Source organism: Amyelois transitella, chromosome 28 (genome assembly GCF_032362555.1).
Source record: "Amyelois transitella isolate CPQ chromosome 28, ilAmyTran1.1, whole genome shotgun sequence".
NCBI lineage: Eukaryota > Metazoa > Arthropoda > Insecta > Lepidoptera > Pyralidae > Amyelois > Amyelois transitella.
The window spans coordinates 4,193,336-4,217,413 of NC_083531.1; the positions used below are offsets into that span (position 1 = coordinate 4,193,336).

Below are 24,078 nucleotides of genomic sequence, written 5' to 3' on the forward strand. Positions count from 1 at the left end.
GGTCATAATTACAAAAGTAACACATAAAGCAATTTAAATAAAGAACGGGTTTCCTTTTGAAACAACACCTAACCTACTTTGAGTAAAAGAATACTTTTTATTTATAAATCAAATTCAAAGAGTATTTATGCACATACAACACATTTTCAAATTAGGTTATGCATATATATATATATATATTTCTTGACAATTATTACAAAGTAAGAGGTTACGAAAAAGAAAACTTAAAGGGAAAATATTTTTAGATTTTTTTATTTATAAGTAGATTTGAGTGCGCTAGGCCTCAATCTGCCTGGTGGTAAGCGAGATGAAGCCTGAGGTGGTGCACACAAACTCAAATAGTGCCTATTCGCTCTTGCCTTAAAAATCTCCAAGTTACATGTAACGAGGAAGAGAGATGAAAGATTAAAACTAACCTAGGACGCGGCCGTGAAAAATAATCGTTTCAAATCCCTTAATAATCTTTTTTGCGTATCCTCAATTACTAATAGTTATTTATGTAGGTCGTATCATTTATATTACTTAAGAAATAAACATTAACAAACAAACAAAAAAAAATTCATTAATTAAATTGTATAACTCGAATAAGTTATTAACATTAATTTGTAACATAATTACCAAAGTAATTTCACACAACTAATTATCACATGAAATTAACTAGAACGACACTAAACTCCAATTCTTTCTTAATAACTTTGTGGCTTAGAATAATAAAACTCACGTGGAGTTTGTAAAAAAAAAACAACTTAAGTCATTGCAAACGGCAATTTAAATGCATTTTGTAACTACATTATTGGCATTATCTGTTGTTTTTTTTATTTATAATTTACATACATACATAAAATCACGCCTCTTTCCCGGAGGGGTAGGCAGAGACAATTCAACGCAAAAATAATTTTTCAATCCAAACCAGTAGTTCCTGAGATTAAAGCGTTCAAACAAACAAACAAACAAACTCTTTATAATATTAGTATAGATTAGTATAGACTGTAACGTAATCTGTACGCACCATTAACGTAGACAAGGCACACCTACAAATATGTTGTCTCTGTCTACCCCTCCGGGAAAGAGGCGTGATTTTATGTTATGTATTAGACACACACACACTTAATTTATAAGTGAGGTTATTATTCCAAGTTCAACAAAATCCTTTTTCAAATTTTTTGAAATATTGAAAATGGAATTCGTTTTTCAAAATAAGTGTTTTTTTTTTTATCCAAAAGGTTTGTCTGACAAAACCGGTATGTAACGATGTTCAATCATCCGACGATTCAGAATCATCGTTTTTAGTGCACACGTGGAAGGCTATGACGGGAATTGAACCTAGGACCATGCACGAGCCCATGCCGTAGAAACACCACGAGTATCCACCGGTGACGTCACGAAGAAGACCTGGGTAAACAACATGATAACATTAGTAATACAACAATTAATAAATAAATATATACGGGACCATATAACTATTTTGAATTTGCCTCGAAATAAGTTCGAGAATTGTGTTACGAGATACTAACTCAACGATACTTTATTTTATAATAAATAATAAATACTTATAAAGATAAACATTATGCACTGGCTGAGATTCGAACCCGGGACCTCCGGTGTCACAGACAAGCGCACTACCGCTGCGCCACAGAGACATCCATGAGAAAGATGTGGAGAGGTCCTATTATTTTTAAGTAAACAAATGAATAAAGTTGCCGGCGAATTAAGAAAAGGACCACTCCATCTCCTTCCCATGGATGTCGTAAAAGGCGACTAAGGGATAGACTTATAAACTTGGGATTCTACTTTAAGGCGCCATTGCTTTTTCGCCTATGTTCACCTGTTCGTCATACATACCTCACTTTACACCATGTCTCCTATGTGCCGTGTGGTTCCCGGCACCAATACAAAAAAAGAATAGGACCACTCCATCTCTCTCCCATGGATGTCGTAAGAGGCGACTAAGGGATAGGCTCATAAACTTGGGATTCTTCTTTTAGGCGAAGGGCTAGCAACTGGTCTCTATTTGAATCTTAAACCCAAACAACTGAACGTGGCCTATCAGTCTTTTCAAGGCTGATGGATATGTCTACCCCGCAAGGGATATAAACGTGATTATATCTATGTATGTAAGTTTCAGAACCTTTACTTTATGTTCATTTATACATTTATCTATGTACATATGTCATTACATTACGCAGTTTTTGTGTAAATCATTCCATGGTTGCAATTCTACTTGTGAAGTCTTGTAATTAGCAATCGCATTATATTATTATTACTTATATATATCATATAAATTGGACTGTAAGACTTTCATTAATCCTACTACTATTATAAAGGCGAAAGTTTGTATGGATGTATGGATGTTTGTTACTCTTTCACGAAAAAACTACTGAACCGATTACCATGAAATTTGGTATGTAGGTAGCTGAAGACCCAGAATAACACATAGGCTACTTTTTATCCCAGAGTTCCCGCGGGATTGATAGGGTTTCCATGCGGACGAAGTCGCGGGCGGCCTCTAGTAAAAATAAATAAGTTACCGGCGGTAGGCGGCACAGAGACAGCGGCGACGCTCTGAAACATTCTGACTAGACCGTAGGACGAGGCGATGCGAGCGGTGCCGAAGGCGTCAGCTAGTAACACGGGAACCAGCAGGAACCAGCATCCGAGGCAGAGGCCGTATGCACCTGTATAGATGTAAAGCAAAGTAATTATTGTTACTAGCTTTTGCTGAGGGCTTCGCAAAAAAAAGTACATAATCAAATAAATAAATAATAATATATATGAATAAAAAATAAATAAAAAGAATAAATTATAAATAACTAACTTAACTATAAATTCATGTGAATTTACGAGCTGTGCCCGCGACTTCGCGTCCGCGTGGAATAGTTATTTTGGGCATCATTGAAGCCCTCAAGGATGAATAATTTCCCTCGCGGCAGTTATGATTCGGCTCGACCGCCACCAAAGGGAAGATCTTCCAACAGGCTAGGTGTTATGCCTGGGGAACCGCGCGACAGACGATGTTGTGTCGGAGATTGTATATATAGCTACAATCCATGAAATCTTTGAAATCGCGATTTGGATACTTCGCTGCTATTGGCTGAGCGTGTCAATTAATTCGCGATGATTGACAGTTGTTGTGAGATTGGACGTTGTGACGAGTGGCGTAGAGATGTCGCCACATTACTTACTAGCTTTTGCTAAGGGCTTCGCAAAAAAGTACTTAATCGTATGAATTTACGAGCTGTGCCCGCGACTTCGTCCGCGTGGAATAGTTATTTTGGACATCATTGAAGCCCTCAAGGATGAATAATTTCCCCCGTTTTTCACTTTCTTTTTTTGTATTGGTGCCGGGAACCACACGGCACATAGGAGACATGGTGTAAAATAATGTATGTATGTATGATGAACAGGTGAACATATAGTGACCAACCTGATGCGATCGCTAGCGACCACCATGAGGTCAAACTTGGTAATGTCAAGACAGCAACTCCAGCTACCAGTATACTGAAAAAATAAGCATTATTTTTTTAGTTACATTAGCTGTCAAACGTTGTTTTGCCATATAAATAATTTCTAGTTAAAAAAAACATTAAGGGTGGACCCTTATCACTGAGGGGTATGAAAAATAGATGTTGGCCTATTCTCAGACCTGCTCTACATGCTCACAAAATTTCATGAGAATCGGTCAAGCCGTTTCGTAGGAGAACGGGAACGAACGTTGTGACACGAGAATTTTATATATAAGATAGTATATTTATTTAGTAGAGTGGTCTTACTGTTTGTTTTTTTTATTGGTGCCGGGAACCACACGGCACATTTACTTAGGTACAATATAACTATCTACCTAATTAATGTTAAAATCTAAAAATTATACAAACATTTTAATACGTATGCGGTAACCTACCTGACAATGTACGCCTTTCTTCTACAGAACAAATGGAGATCGCACAACCAGCCAAGACCGAGTCGGCCACACAAATCCAACACTGCACTGATCGCAACCAAACGTCCTGTAAAACAATATAATATATAATATAAATATGAGTTTATTACTCACCATAATCAATTACAGTTAAGTTAAATAGAACAATATAAAAACTTAACATACAAACATATGGTCACGTCTATATCCCTTGCGGGGTAGACAGAGCCAACAGTGTTGAAAAGACTGAATGGCCACGTTCAGCTTTTTGGCTTAACGATAGTATTGAGATTCAACTAGTGACAGTTGCTAGCCCATCGCCCAAAAAAGAATCCCGAGTTTGTAAGCCTATCCCTTAGTCGCCTTTTACGACATCCATGGGAAGACATGGAGTGGTCCTATTCTTTTTTGTAGTGGTGTCGGGAACCACACGGCACTATCTCAACCTGTGTAATTTTACCCGTATATATTTATATCATTTACAGATATAAAGACAGGTAACTATAGGTTATATGTACTTCTAAGGTTCAACTTAAGCGCCGCTATTACCTGCAGCGGCCTTCGTATGTCCTACAGCGACTGTATAAGCTGGTAAATAATACAAGGCGTACGGGGAACCACACGACATCAGAGCGACGGACGCGCAGAGTAGACCAAAACGCCAGGATTTTAACAGTGACACGTCTAAGTATCTGTAAAAGTAATTACATAGGTACATATATATATGTATAGTTATGTCTATATCCCTTGCGGGGTAGACAAAGCCAACAGTCTTGATAAGACTGAAAAGCCACGTTCAGCTATTTGGCTTAATGATAGACTTGAGATTCAAATAGTGACAGGTTGCTAGCCCATTGCCTAAAAAAAAGAACATACATACATACATACATATGGTCACATCTATATCCCTTGCGGGGTAGACAGAGCCAACAGTCTTGAAAAGACTGATAAGCCGCAGTCACCTGTTTGGCATCATGATAAAATTGAGATTCAAATAGTGACAGGTTGCTAGCCCATTGCCTAAAAAAAGAATCAGAAGTTTGTAAGCCTATCTCTTAGTCGCCTTTTACGACTTCCATGGTAAGAGAGATGGAGTGGTCCTATTCTTTTTTGTATTGGTGCTTGGGAACCACACGGCAAGTTATAAAGTGATATAATTATTGTTACCGTTGTATATAGTGTAACCTTCTCAGTTACAGCTGTATGTATATTTGAACTGATTTTGATGCGGTATTCGGGAAGGTGTATGTTATTATTTAGGATAAAGTTTTAGTAATTTAACCGACTTAAAAAAAGGAAGATATCGATTGAAGTAGATTGGAGTAGTGGAATAGTTATTTTAGGCATTATATTTTCCCCGTTTTTTTCCATTATTTCTTCGCTCCTTAAAGTCGCAGCGTGATGTTATATAGCCTAAAGCCTTCCTCGATAAATGGTCTATTCAACACGAAAAGAATTTTCCAATTCGAACCAGTAGTTCCTGCGTTCAAACAACCAAACAAATAAACAAACTTTTCAGCTTTATAATATTAGTCTTGCATCAATTTTTTGTTACCTTGATATAGTCTGTATACATCCTTTTTTCTCTTCAACCTCCACTTTAGGTATCTCTTGTTCTGTTTTGGCTATGACAGGCTCTGACAGCTTATTCTGGATCAGACGGCTGGGGAGAGGCGGCTTGATGTATAGCGATCTGACAGAAGACAAAAATGTGATTGAGCGAGGTTGGTGGAATGGACAAGGTACCCGAGTGAAGTGTGAACTGTGCGTGCGCAGGTTTACAGGTTCAAATCCTACTATCCTAGGCTACGTACTCTTTTTTTGAGTTATGTACATTAGTTGCAGTGTTAACCGATGCTGTTAACGGTGTGGAAAATCATCGTGAGGAAACCTTGGTACATTTGGGCAATAACCAATACGGGTTAGGTTGCGGAGGTCAGATGGGAGTCGCTTCACTTAAAAACCTGACTCACCCAAACAAAGGTCAAAGGCTTACCCTGGACTCCTTTTTTACGTCCAGGTTTTTACGTCATTCCAATATCAATAATAATATCATGAATAATCAATACCAATATGTTTATTTTGCTGTACTTACTACTTACCTATGTAATTTTTTCTTATATGTAATGTTTTTGCCATTGTACCTACCTGGCTGTAGCTGCTATCCCTTAACTTGATATATTTCTTTGAATTACCTGGTTGACAGGAAGAAATCCCTCACAGGGATAAGTCCGCCCTTGTGCATTGTTATTCTTAATGTGTTTTTATGTACTACTAAAAATTTGTTATGTACAATAAAGTATTTACAAACAAACCAATAACAATCCAGGGTCATAGTCATAAGGCGGACCCCAGTCTCTTCTCCAGAGACGTGAGGATGTATCCAGGATAAATGCAAGGAGATAGAAGATATTAGACAAACATGACAGGACTGTCAACATCTGAATCTCTAGCAAGGAATATTGTATAGGTAGGGCGTTAAAACCTATCGCAGTCCCATTCCACGGCATAATAAAAAGCGAAACAGCGATAGTATTTCGCGCGATGAAAACGGGGGCATTATGGAAGATTTAGAAGACAATGCTGCAGTGCAGTTTGTTACAACTTCTTCTGCACCGACGCCTTGGAAGCGGCGGTAAACTTAGTTTTAAGTAATTTATTTGATGAAGTCAAATGTTGTAAAATCAAACGTTTTGACAATTATTAAGCGAAATTTTGATTTTTTTTTTTTAATTTGCGTCTTACCTGCTAATTTTTCTCCGGCTCGCCTTGTAGACGCATGTGCTGTCAGTTGACAGGTCCTCAACCGAGTGCAAGATGGAGGACGACCGAGTCGGGCGCAGGCGCAGACGAGCCACTTCTTTTGGTAACCCTGAAAATTATACTCATTTTATTTGCTTGCGAAGTTAATTAAAGTGAAATTCAAATTCAATTCAATTTAGAATAGAATAGAATTGATTTATTTTCAAAATTGGACACAAGGTATCACTTAATGACGTCACATAACTAAAATCTAATTATAACTACTACCGCTTCCAAAGCGCATGTGTAGAAGAAACGGCGGAACAAACTACACTGCAGCATTTTCATCGGACGTCAATTTACAAATATTGATCTCTTAAATCTAAATCGTGGACGAATGCACATTGTCTACATTAAAAAACATGAATGAATGTAGAACTGATTAATGTCAAAACGAATATTTCGTCAAATAAAATAAATATAAAATAAAATATGTACATACTGTACAAATTATGTCAAGATCATGTCAAAAATACACAAGCATTTAAGAGTCCATTATATCTAGCTCGGGCCACACATGTTTATCATTAATATAATCATCCGTACTGTAATAGGCTTTCCTACAAAGCTCAACTTTAATATACTTTTTGAATTTTCTATCATTCATTTCAAGAACACTTTTTGGTAATTTATTATAAAACTAGAGGCCGCCCGCGACTTCGTCCGCATGGAAACCCTATCAATCCCGCGGGAACTCTGGGATAAAAAGTAGCCTATGTGTTATTCTGGGTCTTCAGCTACCTACATACCAAATTTCATGGTAATCGGTTCAGTAGTTTTTCCGTGAAAGAGTAACAAACATCCATACAAACTTTCGCCTTTATAATAGTAGTAGGATCTTATACAATTAATCAGAAATTATTTCCCTACCTTAGCCAGCCGATGTGCTAGGATTGACAACTTGTAATTGTTCCGCAGTGATCTACTAGTACATTCACCTACTTTTTTGAAAGAGTTAAAGTTTTTCCTAACATGCATGATGTTATCGAATATGTATTGGGAGGGCAAAGTTAAAATATTTAGATTTTTGAAAAAATCTCTAAGCGAATCTCTGTGTTTAATACCGTAGATAGATCGAATTGCCCTTTTTTGTAAAATGAATCATTCATTCATTCATATAGTCACGTCTATATCCCTTGCGGGGTAGACAGAGCCAACAGCCTTGAAGAGACTGGTAGACCACGTTCAGCTGTTTAGCTTTACGAATAGAATTGAAATTCAAATAGTGACAGGTTGCTAGCCCATCGCCTAAAATATGAATCCCAAGCTTATAAGCCTATCCCTTAGTCGCCTCTTACGACATCTATGGGAAATGAGATGGAGTGGTCCTATTCTTTCTTTATAGGACTGGTGCCGGGAACCACACGGCAAAATTGTAAAATGAAAATAGTTTGTATGTCTAGTTTGTATGTAATTCAAATTCAATTCAAATTCAGGTCATTTACCAACAACACCAAGTACGTCCAACCCTTCTGAATCTTCAGAGTCGGAATGCTGCAACGGAGGACGAGCTACCTGCAAGTAAAATAGAAAATTAAATTCATCATCCGCCTGTTGTTAGTTTAATGTTTCATACATTTTCATTTCATTACAATTTCATACATGTTACATACGGCCTCTGTGGCGCAGCGGTAGAACGCTTGTCTGTGGCACCGGAGGTCCCGGGTTCGAATCCCGGCCCAGGGCATGATGAGAAACGAACTTTTTCTGATTGGCCTGGGTCTTGGATGTTTATCTATATAAGTATTTATTATAAAATATAGTAGGTATCGTTGAGTTAGTATCTCGTAACACAAAGCTCGAACTTACTTCGAGGCTAACTCAATCTGTGTAATTTGTCCCGTATATATTTATTTATTTATTTATTTATACATACATATATTCACGTTTTTATCCCTTGCGTGGTAGACAGAGGTCTACCACGTCTAATAGTTAAAAGACTGATCTTGAAAAGACTGATAGGCTGATATGATTCAGCTGTTTAGCTTGTTGATAGAATTGAGATTCAAATAGTGACAGGTTGCTAGCCCATCGCCACAAAGAAGAATCCCAAGTTTATTAGCCTATTTCTTAGTCGCCTTTTAAGACATCCATGGGAATAATATGGAGTGGTCCTATTCTTTTTTATATTGGTGCTGGGAACCACACGGCACTTTCTTTTCAAGTCAGTTAAAATATAACCTGCTTATACAATTTAAAATATAGGTACATTGATGGATTACCTCAATCAAGCTAGGGTGAATGATCTCCGAAAACAAATTGGTCCGCTTGTCCTCATTATATAGGTTTTTTTGCAGTGTCAGCTCAGAATCATGTTGGAACAAGTTCTGCAGCCTATTATCCTTAATCGGCTCCATTTTTCCTGAAGAATAAACATATATTTGATTTCTATAAGCTGGTATATATACGGGACAAATTACACTGATTGAGTTAGCCTCGAAATAAGTTCGAGACTTGTGTTACGAGATACTTATTAACTCAACGATACTATATTTTATAATAAATACTTATATAGATAAACATCTAAGACCCAGGCCAATCAGAAAAAGTTCTTTTCTCATCATGCCCTGGCCGGAATTCGAACCCGGGACCTCCGGTGTCACAAACAAGCGTACTACCGCTGCGCCACAAAGGCCGTGTCACCGGAATGGACTGAGCGAGCTCTCTTCGCGAGAAGTCGAAAGGTAATCTAAGATCTACCTTTCATTTAGAATCAGAGAGTGAAATTAACTTAGTCATCCTAGCTTTAGTTCTAGTCGTACTTAAGACAAAATTGTAAGGAATAGGTAGAATAAGAACTGATGGTGCGGGAAAACATCGTGAGGAAACCTGCACATTCAGGAAACTGGATGTGTAACCATGATCGATCCAATACGGGTTAGGTTTACCTGCAAAGGTTGCGGATCAGATGAGAGACGCTTCGTGTGAAAACCTGACTCACCCAATCCAGGATCCATGATCAAAGGCACACCCCGGACTCCTGTCCAGATTGGTGAGGATGCATACATACATACATATAATCACGTCTATATCCCTTTCGGGGTAGACAGAGCCAACAATCTTTAAAAGACTGATAGGCCACGTTTAGCTGTTTGGCTTAATGATAGAATGCGAGTGAGGATGCGACCGGGACTAAAAGCCAGGAGGAAGAAGCAGAATGCCGTGTGGTTCCCGGCAATGCCGCGTGGTTCCCGGCACCATTACAAAAAAGAATAGGACCACTCCATCTCTTTCCCATGGACGTCGTAAAAGGCGACCAAGGGATAGGCTTACAAACTTGGGATCCCTTTTTTTAGGCGAAGGGCTAGCAACCTGACACTATTTGAATCACAATTCTATCATTAAGCCAAATAGCTGAACGTGGCCATTCAATCTTCTCAAGACTGTTGGCTCTGTCTACACCGCAAGGGATATAGACGTGACCATATGTATGTATGTAGGAAGAAGCAGAATAGTAGGAACTAACCTTCTTGAATGTCCTGCAATAATGTGGTGTTTTCCGTGGTGGTGGTGGTGACTGGGGTACTTCGATCCCTCACCGTTGGAGGCGGGCGATATAGTGTAGCAGACACACAGACATGCAGCATTCCACCTCCTGGAAAACATTACGTTTAGTTATTTTTTTTGTACCGTGTGGTTCATGGTACCATCAGAATAAAACTCCACTCTATCTTTTTCCCATGGATGTCGTAAAAGGCGGCTAAGAGATAAAAAAAACGAATAGGATCACTCCATCTCATTCCCATGGATGTTGTAAAAGGCGGCTAAGAGAAAGGCTTATATACTTGGGATTCCTCTTTTAAGCGATGGGCAAGCAACCTGTCACTATTTGAATCTCAATTTTATCATTTAGCCAAACAGCCGAACGTGGCCTATCACTCTTTTTAAGACTGTTTATTCTACAACTGACGCTTTGAAAGTGGCAGTAAACTTTAATTCAAATAATTTATTTCACTAATGTTGTGAAAATAAAAAGATATGACAATTATTAAGTGATGTTTGAAATGTCGCATGATTACTACAAAGTATAAAACAAAGTCGCTATTTTAGTCTGTTTGTCTGTATGTTTAAATCTTTAAAATTACGCAACGGATTTTGATGCGGTTTTTTGTAACAGGTAGAGTGATTCAAGAGGAAGGTTTTTATGTATAATAACATTTATAATTTTGCACCCGTGCGAAGCCGGGGCGGGTCGCTAGTAATGAATATATATTTAGTTTTTATTTGAATTTAGAATGCTTATATTTGTTTGGTTATACGTAAAAAGCATTAAATGTTTTTTAATGAAGACAATGTGCATTCGTCCACGATTTAGAAATAAGAGAAGCGGTAGTATTTATAATTAGATTTAAGTGATGTGACGTCAATAGGTGATACCTTGTATCCAATTTTGAAAATAAATCTATTCTATCTATTCTAATGAAAGTTTTGACAAAATATATATTTTTATTAGTAACGTCATTACCCAGCAACAAAACAGTTCCATGCAACCCGTACATATCGACCAGTTTCTCGATCAGCATCGGGAATACGAAGCTCCCAGCAGCCGTCCCGCTCACACATATACCGTTCGCGAGCGCTCTGGAAAGAGACGACAATACTTTTGACAAGTGTTTTTAAAAATCAGTTCACTTACAATATTTTTAACAGACATATACATAATCACGTTTTTATCCCTTACGGGGTAGACAGAGCGGATAGAGTCGAAAAGAGTGAAAGGCCGCGTTTAGCTGTTATGCACAACGAATAATATTTATTGATGTCTTAAATACATACATACAATCACGTCTATATCCCTTGCGGGACTAATAAGCCATGTGGGCTGCTTGGCTTAATGATAGAATTGAGATTCAAATAGTGACAGGTTGCTAGCCTGTCGCCTAAAGGAAGAATCCCAAGTTTATAATCCTGTCCCTTAATCGCCTTTTACGACATCCACGGGAAAGAGATGGAGAGGTCCTATTCTTTTTCCCATTGGTGCCGGGAACCACACGGCACTGTGTCTTAAATAGGTAGCGGAACAAAATATTTTTGAGAAAAGATGTACAATACGGTACATATGGATTCTCTAAAAAAAAGTCGTTATGATTTACATTTAATATGACTACACCTACCTATCACATTCATAATCATATTTGACAGCCTCTGTGGCGCAGCGGTAGTGCGCTTGTATGACACCGGAGGTCCCGGGTTCGAATACCGTCAAGGGCATGATGAGAAACGAACTTTCTCTGATCGGCCTGGGTCTTGGATGTTTAACTATCATTACATAGTATAAAACAAAGTCGCTATTTTAGTCTGTTTGTCTGTATGCTTAAATCTTTAAAATTACGCAACGGATTTTGATGCGGTTTTTTGTAACAGGTAGAGTGATTCAAGAGGAAGGTTTTTATGTTTAATTTTTTCCGAATTTTGCTTCGGGTCGCTAGTTTATTATAAAATGTAGTATCGTCGAGTTAGTATCTCGTAACACGAGTCTCGAACTTAATTCTAGACTCAATTTGTGTAATTTGTTTTGAAAAATTACAATTACATTATATATATATATATATTTTAATTGAAATCAAGGTTAAATCCTTTTCACCTGTGTTTGTCAAAATACTGAGACACTATGACAATGCCAGGAGTCGTGGAGAGGCCTCCTCCAATGCCTGTAATATTAAAAAGAAGTATTCATAAATCTGTATAGTTTTTTTCCAAAATAGTAGCAAAGAATTAGTTACGAGTGGCAAAGTAATTTAAAAGTCACCCTTGAATCTATTCAAGATCGGAAAATGACATGGAGGAACAAACAGTTTCTCACAAATTTTATAAAATTTTCTCACTGTTTCTCGCCTATTTTACCAACGAAACGAACAATTGATAACCCACTTCCATCACCACCAAACCAAAATACAATTTCTCACATATGTTTCTCGCAGTTTCTCACCAGTCATGACTCCGAAACTCAGCAGTAGATGCAGCAACCCCGTGCTGAAGTACGAGAGGGCTAGCCCCGCGGCGCAGAACAGGCCTCCTATGAACACGACCAACCGGCAAGAGTATTTCTCACACAGCGCAGATGAGAGAGGAGCTGGTGAAGAAATATGTTCGTCATTCGTCATCATTTTCCTAGATATAGTGGTGTAGTCAAAACGTAGTTAAACATAGACTAATTATTGTTTTTTTCATTCATACTCACATATATCCCTTGCGGGGTAAACAGAGCCAGCAGTCTTGAAAGACTGACAGGCCATATTGAGCTGTTAGGCTTTATATTATAATGGTAGAATTGAGATTCAAATAGTGACTCTCAAGTTTATAAGCCTATCCCTCAGTCGCCTTTTACGACATCCATGGGAAAGAAATAGAGTGGTCCTATTCACTAATTTCAAGCGGGCAGCATACCGTTTCGACCACGGACGCTGTAAAGAAGAATAATTTCTTATCTAGAACCATCATGTTGATAAATTAATAATTACCAAGGGCTAAGCACAGCGTCGACAACGCCGCCGGAATCCATGACGCCACTGACTCCGAGGAGTCGGGGAATGTCTCCATTATCTCCACGTACAGCACACCGTACGATTTGAACAGCCCCGCCACCCAGAACTGAACCATGAACGCTCCGAACACCACCACCCAACCATACCCGCCGTCTGGCGGGCCAGTGATGCTGAAAGATAGTATTTTTATTATATACTAGCGACCCGCCCCGGTTTTGCACGGCACAGACACACATATGATCATGTCTATATCCCTTGCGGGGTAGACAGAGCCAACAAGTTTGTAAAGACTGATTGGCCACGTTTAACTATTTGGCTTAATCTATCTCGTTATCTCGTTCCCATGGATGTCATAAAAGGCGACTAAGGGATAGGCTTTTAAACTCGGGATTCTTCTTTTAGGCGATGGGCTAGCAACCTGTCACTATTTGGGTCTCAATTCTATCATCAAGCCAAAAAGCTGAACGTGGCCTATCAGTCTTTTTGGGACTGTTGGCTATGTCTACCCCGCAAGGGATATAGACGTGACTATATGTATGTAAAGATTTCAGGGATTGGAGCATATATACAACTTCCGACACAACATCGTCGGAGCCGCGGTTCCCCAGGCATAACACCTAGCCTGGCGGAAGATCTTCCCTTTGGCGGCGGTCGAGCCGAAACATCGCTCCCGCTACACATTCTAGAAGTAAAGGAGCTGGAGGAACTGGACACGATTTTGTACTGTGACGCTTACAGATAAGTACCTGGTTGACCGAGCTTTGCTTTGGCGAGCGATGGCGCTGATATAGTTTCTTAAAACGCGGTTTTTAAAATGTTTATATATCTCGGGAACCGAGCTTTTCTCGAACCTAGGACCTTGATGAATCGATTCCTTGAACCAAAAAGCTCCTAATCTGTAACTTTCATGAAAATCGTTGGAGCCGTTTCCGAGATCCTGATTATATATGAATACAAGAATTGCTCGTTTAAATATATTAGATCCAATTTCTTGTTACTGTGTAAATTTCTATTCTATAAAGATATTACAAACAAACAATTTTATTATAATAGTAAATTTAACAATTTTATTTAAAAAGTATTATAATATCCGTAATTGAAGTTGAGAAAAAGAAAACAATATAACATCACTTACTCAGATGCATTGGAGTCGGCGGCAGGTCTGAGTTTCCTGGACGCTGCCAGGAGCGGCCGGGCTGTCACCGACGAGAGAGTCAAGAGGGAATCCTCTTCTTGCTCGGTAGGCGACATAGCAGATAGATAGGCACCAACTTGCTGAAAAATAAAGAAGAACAGAGTTTAGTTTTCAAGAGATTTTTCCTCAATGATAGTTGGTTTTTATTGGTGCAGTGTGGTTCCCGGCACCAATAAAAAAGAAGAATAGGACCACTCCATCTCGTTCCCATGGATGTCGTAAAAGGCGACTAAGGGATAGGCTTATAAACTTGGGATTCTTCTTTTGGGCGATGCGCTAGCAACCTGTCACTATTTGAATCTCAATTCCATCATAAAGCCTTCATAACTAAATTTGACATTCAACATACATACATATGTTCACGTCTATATCCCTTGCGGGGTAGACAGAGCCAACAGTCTTGAAAAGACTGAATGGCTACGTTCAGCTATTTGGCTTAATGATAGAATTGAGATTCAACTAGTGACAGGTTGCTAACCCAACGCCTAAAAAGAATCCCAAGTTTATAAGCCTGGATTTCTCTTACCAGCCATGTTTTACTAAAACGCCACAAAATCTTTTCTGCTTTAATGATAAGGTCGATTTCCTTAAGACATCTGGCCACATACACAATTACTAGAAGTTATTAAGTTAGTTAGTTAGTTTAAGTATTCTTCTAGAAGTTTCTACTGACCGTGGCTAATGGCAGCTCTAGGAGCAAACTGACAGGCCTCTCCCGCTGTTCCGGCGGGGCTGACTGCACTGATAACAGGGAGCCCGCCTTGTCGGGTGACAGGGACGCCTGGGAACAAATAATACACACATACATACATATGGTCACGTCTATATCCCTTGCGGGGTAGACAGAGCCAACAGTCTTGAAAAGACTGAATAGCCACGTTCAGCTATTTGGCTTGCGAAAGAGATGGAGTGGTCCTATTCTTTTTTGTATTGGTGCCGGGAACCACACGGCACTACACTAATACACACTAATACATACATAAAATCACGCCTCTTTCCCGGGGGGGAAGGCAGAGACTACCTCTTTCCACTTGCCACGATCTCTGCATACTTCCTTCGCTTCATCCACGTTCATAACAAAAATATGATACAATTCATATATTCATATTATCACGTCTATTATATCCCTTGCGGGGTAGACAGAGCCACAGTCTTGAAAAGACTGATCGGCCACGTTCAGCTATTTGGCTTATTGATAGTATTGAGATGCAAATAGTGACAGGTTGCTAGCCCATCGCCTAAAAGAAGAATCCCAAGTTTATAAGCCTACCTCTCAGTCGCCTTTTAAGACATCCATGGGAAAGAGATGGAGTGGTCCTTTTCTTTTTTTTTAATGCTGCCGGGATCCACACGGCACTATATTTAATCGAACTGCAATAATTCATTATTTCTTCGAATCTTATTTACAGGTAAACGAGCTTCAAATTTGTCACTTATTCCACGTAGTATATTTCAAAGTTTTTCAGGTTAGTACTTGAATGACAGCTTACCTCAGCGATGGTGTCACTTTGCAGGTCGATGGAACATGACAGGGTGGCAGAGGCTGGCGGGGCCGACGTCCCCAACACCTGCCCGTCCAACTTTGACAGCTCCTGGAAAAACAATAAACAGGATTGAAATTACTTAGGTACAATAGGATCATAGAATAGAATAGATTTATTTTCAAAATTGGTATTTCAAAATTCCCTATGGTGACGGTTCATCCGAATCGTCGCTCCCGCTACACATACATAAATCACGCCTCTTTCCCGGAGGGGTAGGTAGAGACCATATCTTTCTACTAGCCATGATTAATGCACACTTCTTTCGCTTCATCCACATTCATAACTCTCTTCATGCAAGCTCGGCGGTATCGGGTACTCTTGACCTAACCTTTTGCTAGACCTCTTTTACACTTAAAAGAAATTCAGGTTTAAATCTAAAATACCTTTTTTTCAGTTGAAGGTTGACTTTTATAATACGCAGTTAAAACTAACAGCCAAATAAACCCGTAAACATTAAATATTTAAAGCCCCTAAAAATAAATAATCGATACATCGGCCATGACAGTGATATCGATCATTCTATAATCGTAGAATCGAGTAAGACTTCGGGTTTTTTAACTATATATCAAATCCCCGGTAATGTCGTGTAGTTTAAGACTTTCCTATGGATGTCGTAAAAGGCAACTAAGGGATAGACTTACAAACTTGTGATTATTTTTAGGCGATGGGCTAGCAACCTGTCACTATTTGAATCTCAATTCTTTCATAAAGCCAAATAGCTGAACGTGGACATTCAGTCTTTTCAAGTCTTTTGGCTCTGTCTACCCCGCAAGGGATATAGACGTGACCATATGTATGTATGTATGTATAGAATAAGACCACTGCACCTCCTCCTCTTTAAAGCCGGTTAATATGAGTAAGTTTCTTCTTCCTCCTGGCTTTAGTCCCGGTTGCATCCTCACCGCTCTGGAGAGGAGCCCGGGGTATGACTTTAACCATGGATCCTGGATTGGGCGAGTCAGGTTTTAACACGACGCGACTCCCGTCTGACCTCCGCAACCTTTGCAGGGGAACTTAACCTGTATTGAATCGATCATGGTTACACATCCAGTTGCCTGAATGTGCAGGTTTCCTCGCGATAATTTCCCTCACCGGGAAAAGTACTTTTTTGGTCAAATCAACAACACAAGTTTGTAAGCCTATCCCTTAGTCGCCTTTTACGACATCCATGGGAAATATATAAAGTGGTCCTATTCTTTTTTGTCATAGCGCCGGGAAACACACGTACCTACGCAAATACATAAATAAAAGTATGAGTAAGTAAGTGTATATGAGTAAAATTGTTCAAATCATTATCTTTTCATTGATTCGTGACATGCTATCGTCCTCCAATCGTGACACGATATCGATCAGTTCCACTCGGTACCAAATACCGGTTACAGACAGACAGACGAACAAGACTTCGTTATCTATACATATAATAAAACAGTAAAAATATTTTGTCTGTACATTTAGTATAACATATGTATGTTAGGATAGTTATGTAGGGATATATGTAGATGTGACCATATGTATGTACATATGGTCACATCTATATCCCTTACGATAAAAACATAATCATAAAGAAACACAAAACATAAGCTATAAAGAATAACAAAAATTACTGTAAAAGATTGGCGCTACGAAAGCCTACGGCGTAGCAACATCTCGTAGCGCACCGTCGTAGCAGATCTACAGACGCTACGCCGTAGCTCGTTGTCTTACAAATTTACTATATTTCTGTGTTATAAAGATATTACAAACATACATACTTATAATCACGTCTGTATCCCTTGCAGGGTAGACAGATTCTTGAAAATACTGATAGGCCACGTTCAGCTGTTTGGCTTAATGATAGAATTGATATTCAAATAGTGACAGGTCGCTAGCACATCGCCTAAAGAAATCCCAAGTTTATAAGTCTATCCCTTAGTCGCCTTTAACGACATCCATGGGAACGAAATGGAGTGGTCCTATTCTTTTTTTTTAACGGTGCCTGGAACCACACGGCAACAATTACAAATAATTCAAACAAAATTAATTACTATGCTTATTGCTAGATAATAAGTTAATATACATGTTTAGTTAATGTTTCGGTAGGTACTTAGTCAATGACTGAGTCAGAAACTAATTAAAGTGCGTCACCCCTGCCTGGCCTTGAGTCCTGTATGTCACGGTCACGGCATCATGTTTTGCCTAAAATATATCCTAGACGAACGTATCTTGATCAAATCAAGGACGTCCTGGCAAAGGGTCAGGTCAAGAGTACCCGAAACCGCCGAGCTTGCATGAAGAGAGTTATGAATGTATGTATAAAGCTTCAATCAAAAGTCAGTAATGTAAGAGTTTTATACATACATACGAGTATGGTCACGTCTATATCCCTTGTGGGGTAGACAGAGCCAACAGTCTTGAAAAGACTGGTAGGCCACGCATAAGAGTTAAGAGTTTTATCTGTACTAATATTATAAAGCTAAAGAGTTTGTTTATTTGAACGCGCTAATCTCAGGGACTACTGGTTCGAATTGAAAAATTCTGTTTGTGTTAAATAGACCATTTATCGAGGAAGGCTCTTGACTATATAACATCACGCTGCAACTATAACGAGCGAAGAAATAATGGAAAATGTGAAAAAAAAACTTGAGGGCTACAATGATGCCCAAAATAACTATTCCGCGCGGACGAAGTCGCGGGCACAGCTAGTAAAACATACATAATCAAACTGTTGCAGGAATACGCTCTCTTATGAGTGAAAGAGAGAGATAGTTTACGTATTACATTATAGCGAATTCACCAGTAGGTCAGGCCACTGCGGATAGGTCAACGCCTGGCCGTCGTACTTGCAAAAAAAAAAACATTTCGGAGGCCATTTTGTTTTAAATAGTATTAAATATGTCATTCCTTTTTTGTATTCACTAGCTCTTGTTCAAGACTTCGCTACCTTGGACAACGTAATTAATTACCTTGTTGTCCGAAAAATATATAATGTTATGTCCGTCTCTGTGTCGAAATTACATACACATACATACATATGGTCACGTCTATATCCCTTGTGGGGTAGACACAGCCAAAAGTCTTGAAAAGACCGATAAGCCACGTCCAGCTATCAGCTGGCTCAATGACACAATTGTGATTCAAATAGAGACAGGAATTCAAAATGGCAAAAATGCGCTGAATATTTATCGAAAATTCCCACGCGACCGAACTACGACCGCCCCAGACAAAACGCTAGTTATCAAATACTAGCTGTGCCCGCGACTTCATCTGCGTTGAATAGTTATTTTGGGATCATCAAAGCCCTCAAGGATGAATAATTTTCCCCGTTTTTTATTTTCACACATATTCCATTGTGTTTTCAATATTTTTTACACAATGCTTTTTAAAAGTTTATACATTTGTGGCGACATCTTTACACCACAAGTCACAACAACCAATCACGCGACGCTATAACAACATTGCCTGTCGGAAAATCTTCCCTTTGTTGACGGTCGAGCCGAATCATCGCTACCGCTACACATATCTACAAAATACCGGAAACCCGGATGAGGTTGCTAGTTACATATAATAAAAATATCTATGTAAAGTTAAAATAACAATGTAGCTGTATTTAAGTTTCTATTCTATATCTAATTTATTATTCGCCAATAAACAATTTCAATCCATTTGCGTGTCATCACGAAAGCACGTAGCCACAGGGACAGTTTTATAAAAAAAAAACAATGCAATATTGCAATTATAATCTATGCAATAACGCAGTTGGTAGCTCGCCAGACCTCATCGATTTTGTCTGCTTCCAAAGACACAGACGCGGTAGTAATATTTCTCAAAGCTTGAAGTACGTAATGTTCACACACATACATACATGGACATACATATGGTCACGTCTATATCACTTGTGGGGTAGACAGAGCCAACAGTCTCGAACAGACTGATCGGCCACGTTCAGCTATTTGGCTTAATGATAGAATTGAGATCCAAATAGTGACAGGTTGCTAGCCCATCGCCTGAAAAAAGAATCCCAAGCCTATACCTTAGTCGCCTTTTACGATATCCATGGGAAAGAGATGGAGTGATCCTATACTTTTTTTGTATTGGTGCCGTGTGGTTCCCGGCAGCAATACAATGCATGTTCACTCAATATTCTATATATGTCGTTTTTATCCTACATTTCCCCACTTTCTTCATGAAAATTTCTCATTCCGTGAGAAGGATTATCATTTGCGGTCTCATAATAATCTCAAATTACTTATACCTCCAATCCTTGTTTATAAGCCTAATCGCAAGTTTATAAGCCTACCCCTTAGTCGCCTTTTACGACATCCATTAGGAACGAGACGGAGTGGTTCTATTCTTTTTTTTTAATGGTGGCGGGAACCACACGGCACGGAAAGAAGGAAACGAAACTAGTCTGTGGTCCACTGCATCAAAATCGATATTGTTCTTGGCGCGAGTTCACATAACTCCGGTTCAATGACCTCTACATACATGTATTAGTTTATGTTTCCTACGTGCAGATACCGTATCCTATTAAAGGAACGATATTGATGGTCCCTGTGGCGCAGCGGTAGTACGCTTGTCTGTTACACCGGAGGTCCCAGGTTCGAATCCCGGCCAGGGCATGATAAGAAACGAACATTCTCTGATTTTCACTGGGTCTTGGATATTTATCTACATAAGTATTTATTGTAAAATATATTGTTGAGTTAGTATCTCGTAACACAAGTCACGATCTTACTTCGAGGCTATCTTAATTCGTGTAATCTGTAAAGCTCTTTTCTTTCGCTTTTTCGTAAACGGCTCTAACGATATCGTCGAAATTTTAAATACAGACTTACACCGGAGTAAAAAGCAATATCTAGCTGAGCCGCCTCGTCTGGGAAAATTTGTATTTTCCATAGTTTTTTTACACAATTTCATTTTCCTGCATTGTTAGGGTTCGATAATTAATTCGACGGCGCCCGCGCTTAGCTGTTGGTACAAATATCAACGTCTATCACGTTAGGGATCCAAGATTTCCAAGTATATATATACTTATTCTTATTAGAAAACTTCGGTCTTTCTAATGTCATTTGAAACAAATAACAAAAAAACACCGAACCTCACTCGGTAGCCCAGGTACTATAATTTAATAGCTACCGTCGTTGATAGGGTTAAGTATTTCCTTCCACGACCATGTGTCAAAACCCGTTCTTTGCTGAGTTTCATAAGCATTAATATGATTGCTGACCGATGCTGTTTCGGTAAGTGAATAATATCAGTAAGTACCTAGAGAATATCAACTCTATGAACATATTATATATACAACTAGCTGTGCCCGCGACTTCGTCCGCGTGGGATAGTTATTTTGGACATCACTGAAGCCCTCAAGGATGAATAATTTTTCCCGATTATTTCACATTTTCCATTATTACTTTGCTCCTTATAGTTGTAATGTGATGTTATATAGCCTAAAGCCTTCCTCGATAAATGGTCTATTCAACGCAAAAATAATTTTTCATTTCGAACCTGTTGTTCCTGAGATTAACGCGTTCAAACAAACAAACTCTTCAGCTTTATAATATTAGTATAGATTGCGTCTTAAAAAGACTAGAAGATTAAGTTCAGCTGCATGGCTTATGATGGAATTGAGATTCAAATAAGGTTGCTCCAAGATTAACTGTTACTTTCTGTACATGAGAAGCAGCGATGTATGTCTACCAGAATAGCATGTAAGACATATGTAACCATGATCTGATAGCAGATTGAAGTGTTTAGACGAGTATCGCTTCGTTTGAATCTCACTAACCCAATTAAGAATACATACATACATATAGTCACGTCTATATCCCTTGCGGGCTAGACAGAGCCAATAGTCTTGAAAAGACTGACAGGCCGCGTTCAGCTTTTTGGCTCTATTCAAATAGTGACAAGTTGCTAGCCCATCGCCTAAAAGAAAAATCCCAAGTTTATAAGCCAATCCCTTAGTCGCCTTTTACGACATCCATGGGAACGAGATGGAGTGGTCCTATTCTTTTTTTTATATTGGTGCCGGGAACCACACAGGATATTAGCAATTAAGAATCGAGAATATAAATGGACTACAAATGAAGCTCCATTATTCATATCTCCTCGTACGGGACTACTGCAAGAGATTTCTATTGAAATGAAATAGCACCTTTGTACTACATTTGCTCCTGTAGGATATAATTTTGTGTACAAACGCGTAATAATTTTGTTTATAATTTTATGAAACCGCTACTCAAAAGTATTATAAGAGTCGTGTCTTACCTATGACTACTTTCAATTGTTTTGTAACTAAAAAGAATAGACAAATATATCTTACTTCATTACTTTTGCAAAATATCGTTATCTAATGTACCCTTTGGTACTTTGATCGCAAAAAAAAAAATTAATAATTCTGATTTCTATGATACGCATAGAAATTTCCAAGAATTAAGCCCGGAGCTTAAAAGATACATTACATATATAGACATAATGTACCTGATTAAAGATGAACTCTCGAGGAAGTGACATTGTGAGATGTCTGGGGGAGCGGGCAAGTGAAGATATTTAAAATGGTCCTCGGATTCCGTCGATTGCAGCCTTTCCGTACTTCTTTTTGGCAAAACTACGGCAAATGCCGTATACATTTGTTTATCTGTCTGATTAACTCGTGTAGACTCCGTTTTAATGTCTTTTTTTACACCTTCTCAATCAAAACACAAACTCCTTGTAAAAAACGCACGGCAATTTCTCAATTACGGGAATACCGACATTTTTCGGTAATGTACAAAATGTGTGCCCTCAAATTACTTTTTGGCACGGATTGTTATAAATTTAAATTATGCGATTTATTTATGATATGTCGTCGAAGCGAGCGCTCGTGTCGACGGTTCAATAACTTTTGAGATCGACTTGAAGTTTGTCGCGCTGCGCAGTGCTGAAAATCAATAGATAACGTTTCAGTACGACGTCGTTTTTGCTATTTCTTTTATTGCAGGCGCTTCATATTGCAAATATCAAAGGAAAAGATTTAAGTTTTCTTCTTTTTCAACGAAATTACTATATATTCAACTAAATGCAATACACTTATTGGAATTACGTAGGTTAATGTAGTTTTGAGAAATAGCATGACACACAAGGCTCTTCGAGAAGGATGTTAGTAAATTAAATTATGACATAACAGTAGGGTATGGGTAGAGCTATATATAACAGCCTTCCTTCAGCCTTCTAATTATAACAAGGTCTTATTGATGGGCGGGAAGGTTATGTAATCGATTAGAAGAATCGATAAAAAGGCTTGAGTTTAAAAATATATTTAAATGTTTAATGTTAAGCGTGTCGTGTGGTTCCCGGCACCAATACAAAACAGAACAGGGCCACTAGGTACATCTCTTCCCATGGATGTCGTAAAAGGCGACTAAGGGATAGAGTTATAAACTTGGGATTCCTCTTGTAGGCGATGGGCCAGCAACCTTGCACTGTCTGAATGTGCCAATTATTCCCTCAGTCGCCTTTTAAAAATATTTTAAATCCATACATATATGTATACTAGGTTTACCTGCGACTTCGTCCGCGTGGAATAGTTATTTTGGGCATCATTTATTTTTGCGAACAGCTCAGCTTTATAAATTTTGATTACCATAAAAACGGTTCTATTGAGTTAATCTTAAAAGATAGATAATATTACTGTCGTGAACATTTTTTAAAATTATTTCAAAAGGAATAATTCTTTCATACATACATATATTTTTGGTATCTTGAACCGTTTTCGCAGCGCACGCAATAGAAGCCCTCACGCCTAAAGCCTTCCTCGATAATAGTAGTTCCTGAGATTAGCGCGTTCAAACAAACAAACTCTTCAGCTTTATAATATTTGTACAGATTTTGAAATAAAACTAAATAAACTTTGGAATAATTTATTATTCTATTACAATTTAAACTTATCTTAATATGGCACAAAACACTCATTAAATAGCGTTCACTTATGTGTGTCAGAATGGCGGGTGTACCTCACGGATTTTAATATCTGTTTTGGATTAAAAACCTACCTGATGTGTACCTCAGTGTACCTATCCTAAAAATCTGTGTACCTCCTTCTATGTAAAGATTTTTAATAAAATAGGTACACCCGCGGTCCTGACGTCAGGACCGCGGGTGTACTTCTAGTTAGCATAT

The 24,078-nt window shown here is 38.5% G+C and overlaps 1 protein-coding gene across 1 annotated transcript; it reads right to left on the reverse strand.

Moving 5' to 3' along the window:
- Nucleotides 1-1,136: 1,136 nt before the first annotated feature.
- Nucleotides 1,137-22,434, reverse strand: LOC106138073 (monocarboxylate transporter 12-like). The gene is made up of 18 exons (XM_060952409.1): nt 22,402-22,434; nt 15,889-15,990; nt 15,072-15,179; nt 14,339-14,478; nt 13,180-13,373; nt 12,648-12,791; nt 12,303-12,369; nt 11,184-11,299; nt 10,185-10,313; nt 8,928-9,080; nt 8,164-8,229; nt 6,662-6,788; nt 5,472-5,609; nt 4,466-4,608; nt 3,899-4,004; nt 3,425-3,498; nt 2,529-2,675; nt 1,137-1,392 (listed from the first exon to the last, which is right to left on the reverse strand). The coding sequence occupies exons 1-18, from the start codon at nt 22,432-22,434 to the stop codon at nt 1,256-1,258; spliced, it is 2,124 nt and encodes a 707-aa protein (XP_060808392.1). The 3' UTR covers nt 1,137-1,255.
- Between the last annotated feature and the right edge of the window lie 1,644 nt (nt 22,435-24,078).

Bases quoted from the DNA above. Each gene is read 5' to 3' on its own strand.
- LOC106138073 (XM_060952409.1), bottom strand. From the start codon at position 22,434: ATGTCACTTCCTCGAGAGTTCATCTTTAATCAG. The intron at 5,610-6,661 runs GTAAGACGCAAA...GTCTTCTGTCAG, and splicing joins AGCCGGAGAAAAATTAGCAG to ATCGCTATACATCAAGCCGC. The intron at 2,676-3,424 runs GTTGGTCACTAT...ACATCTATACAG, and splicing joins GTCGCTAGCGATCGCATCAG to GTGCATACGGCCTCTGCCTC.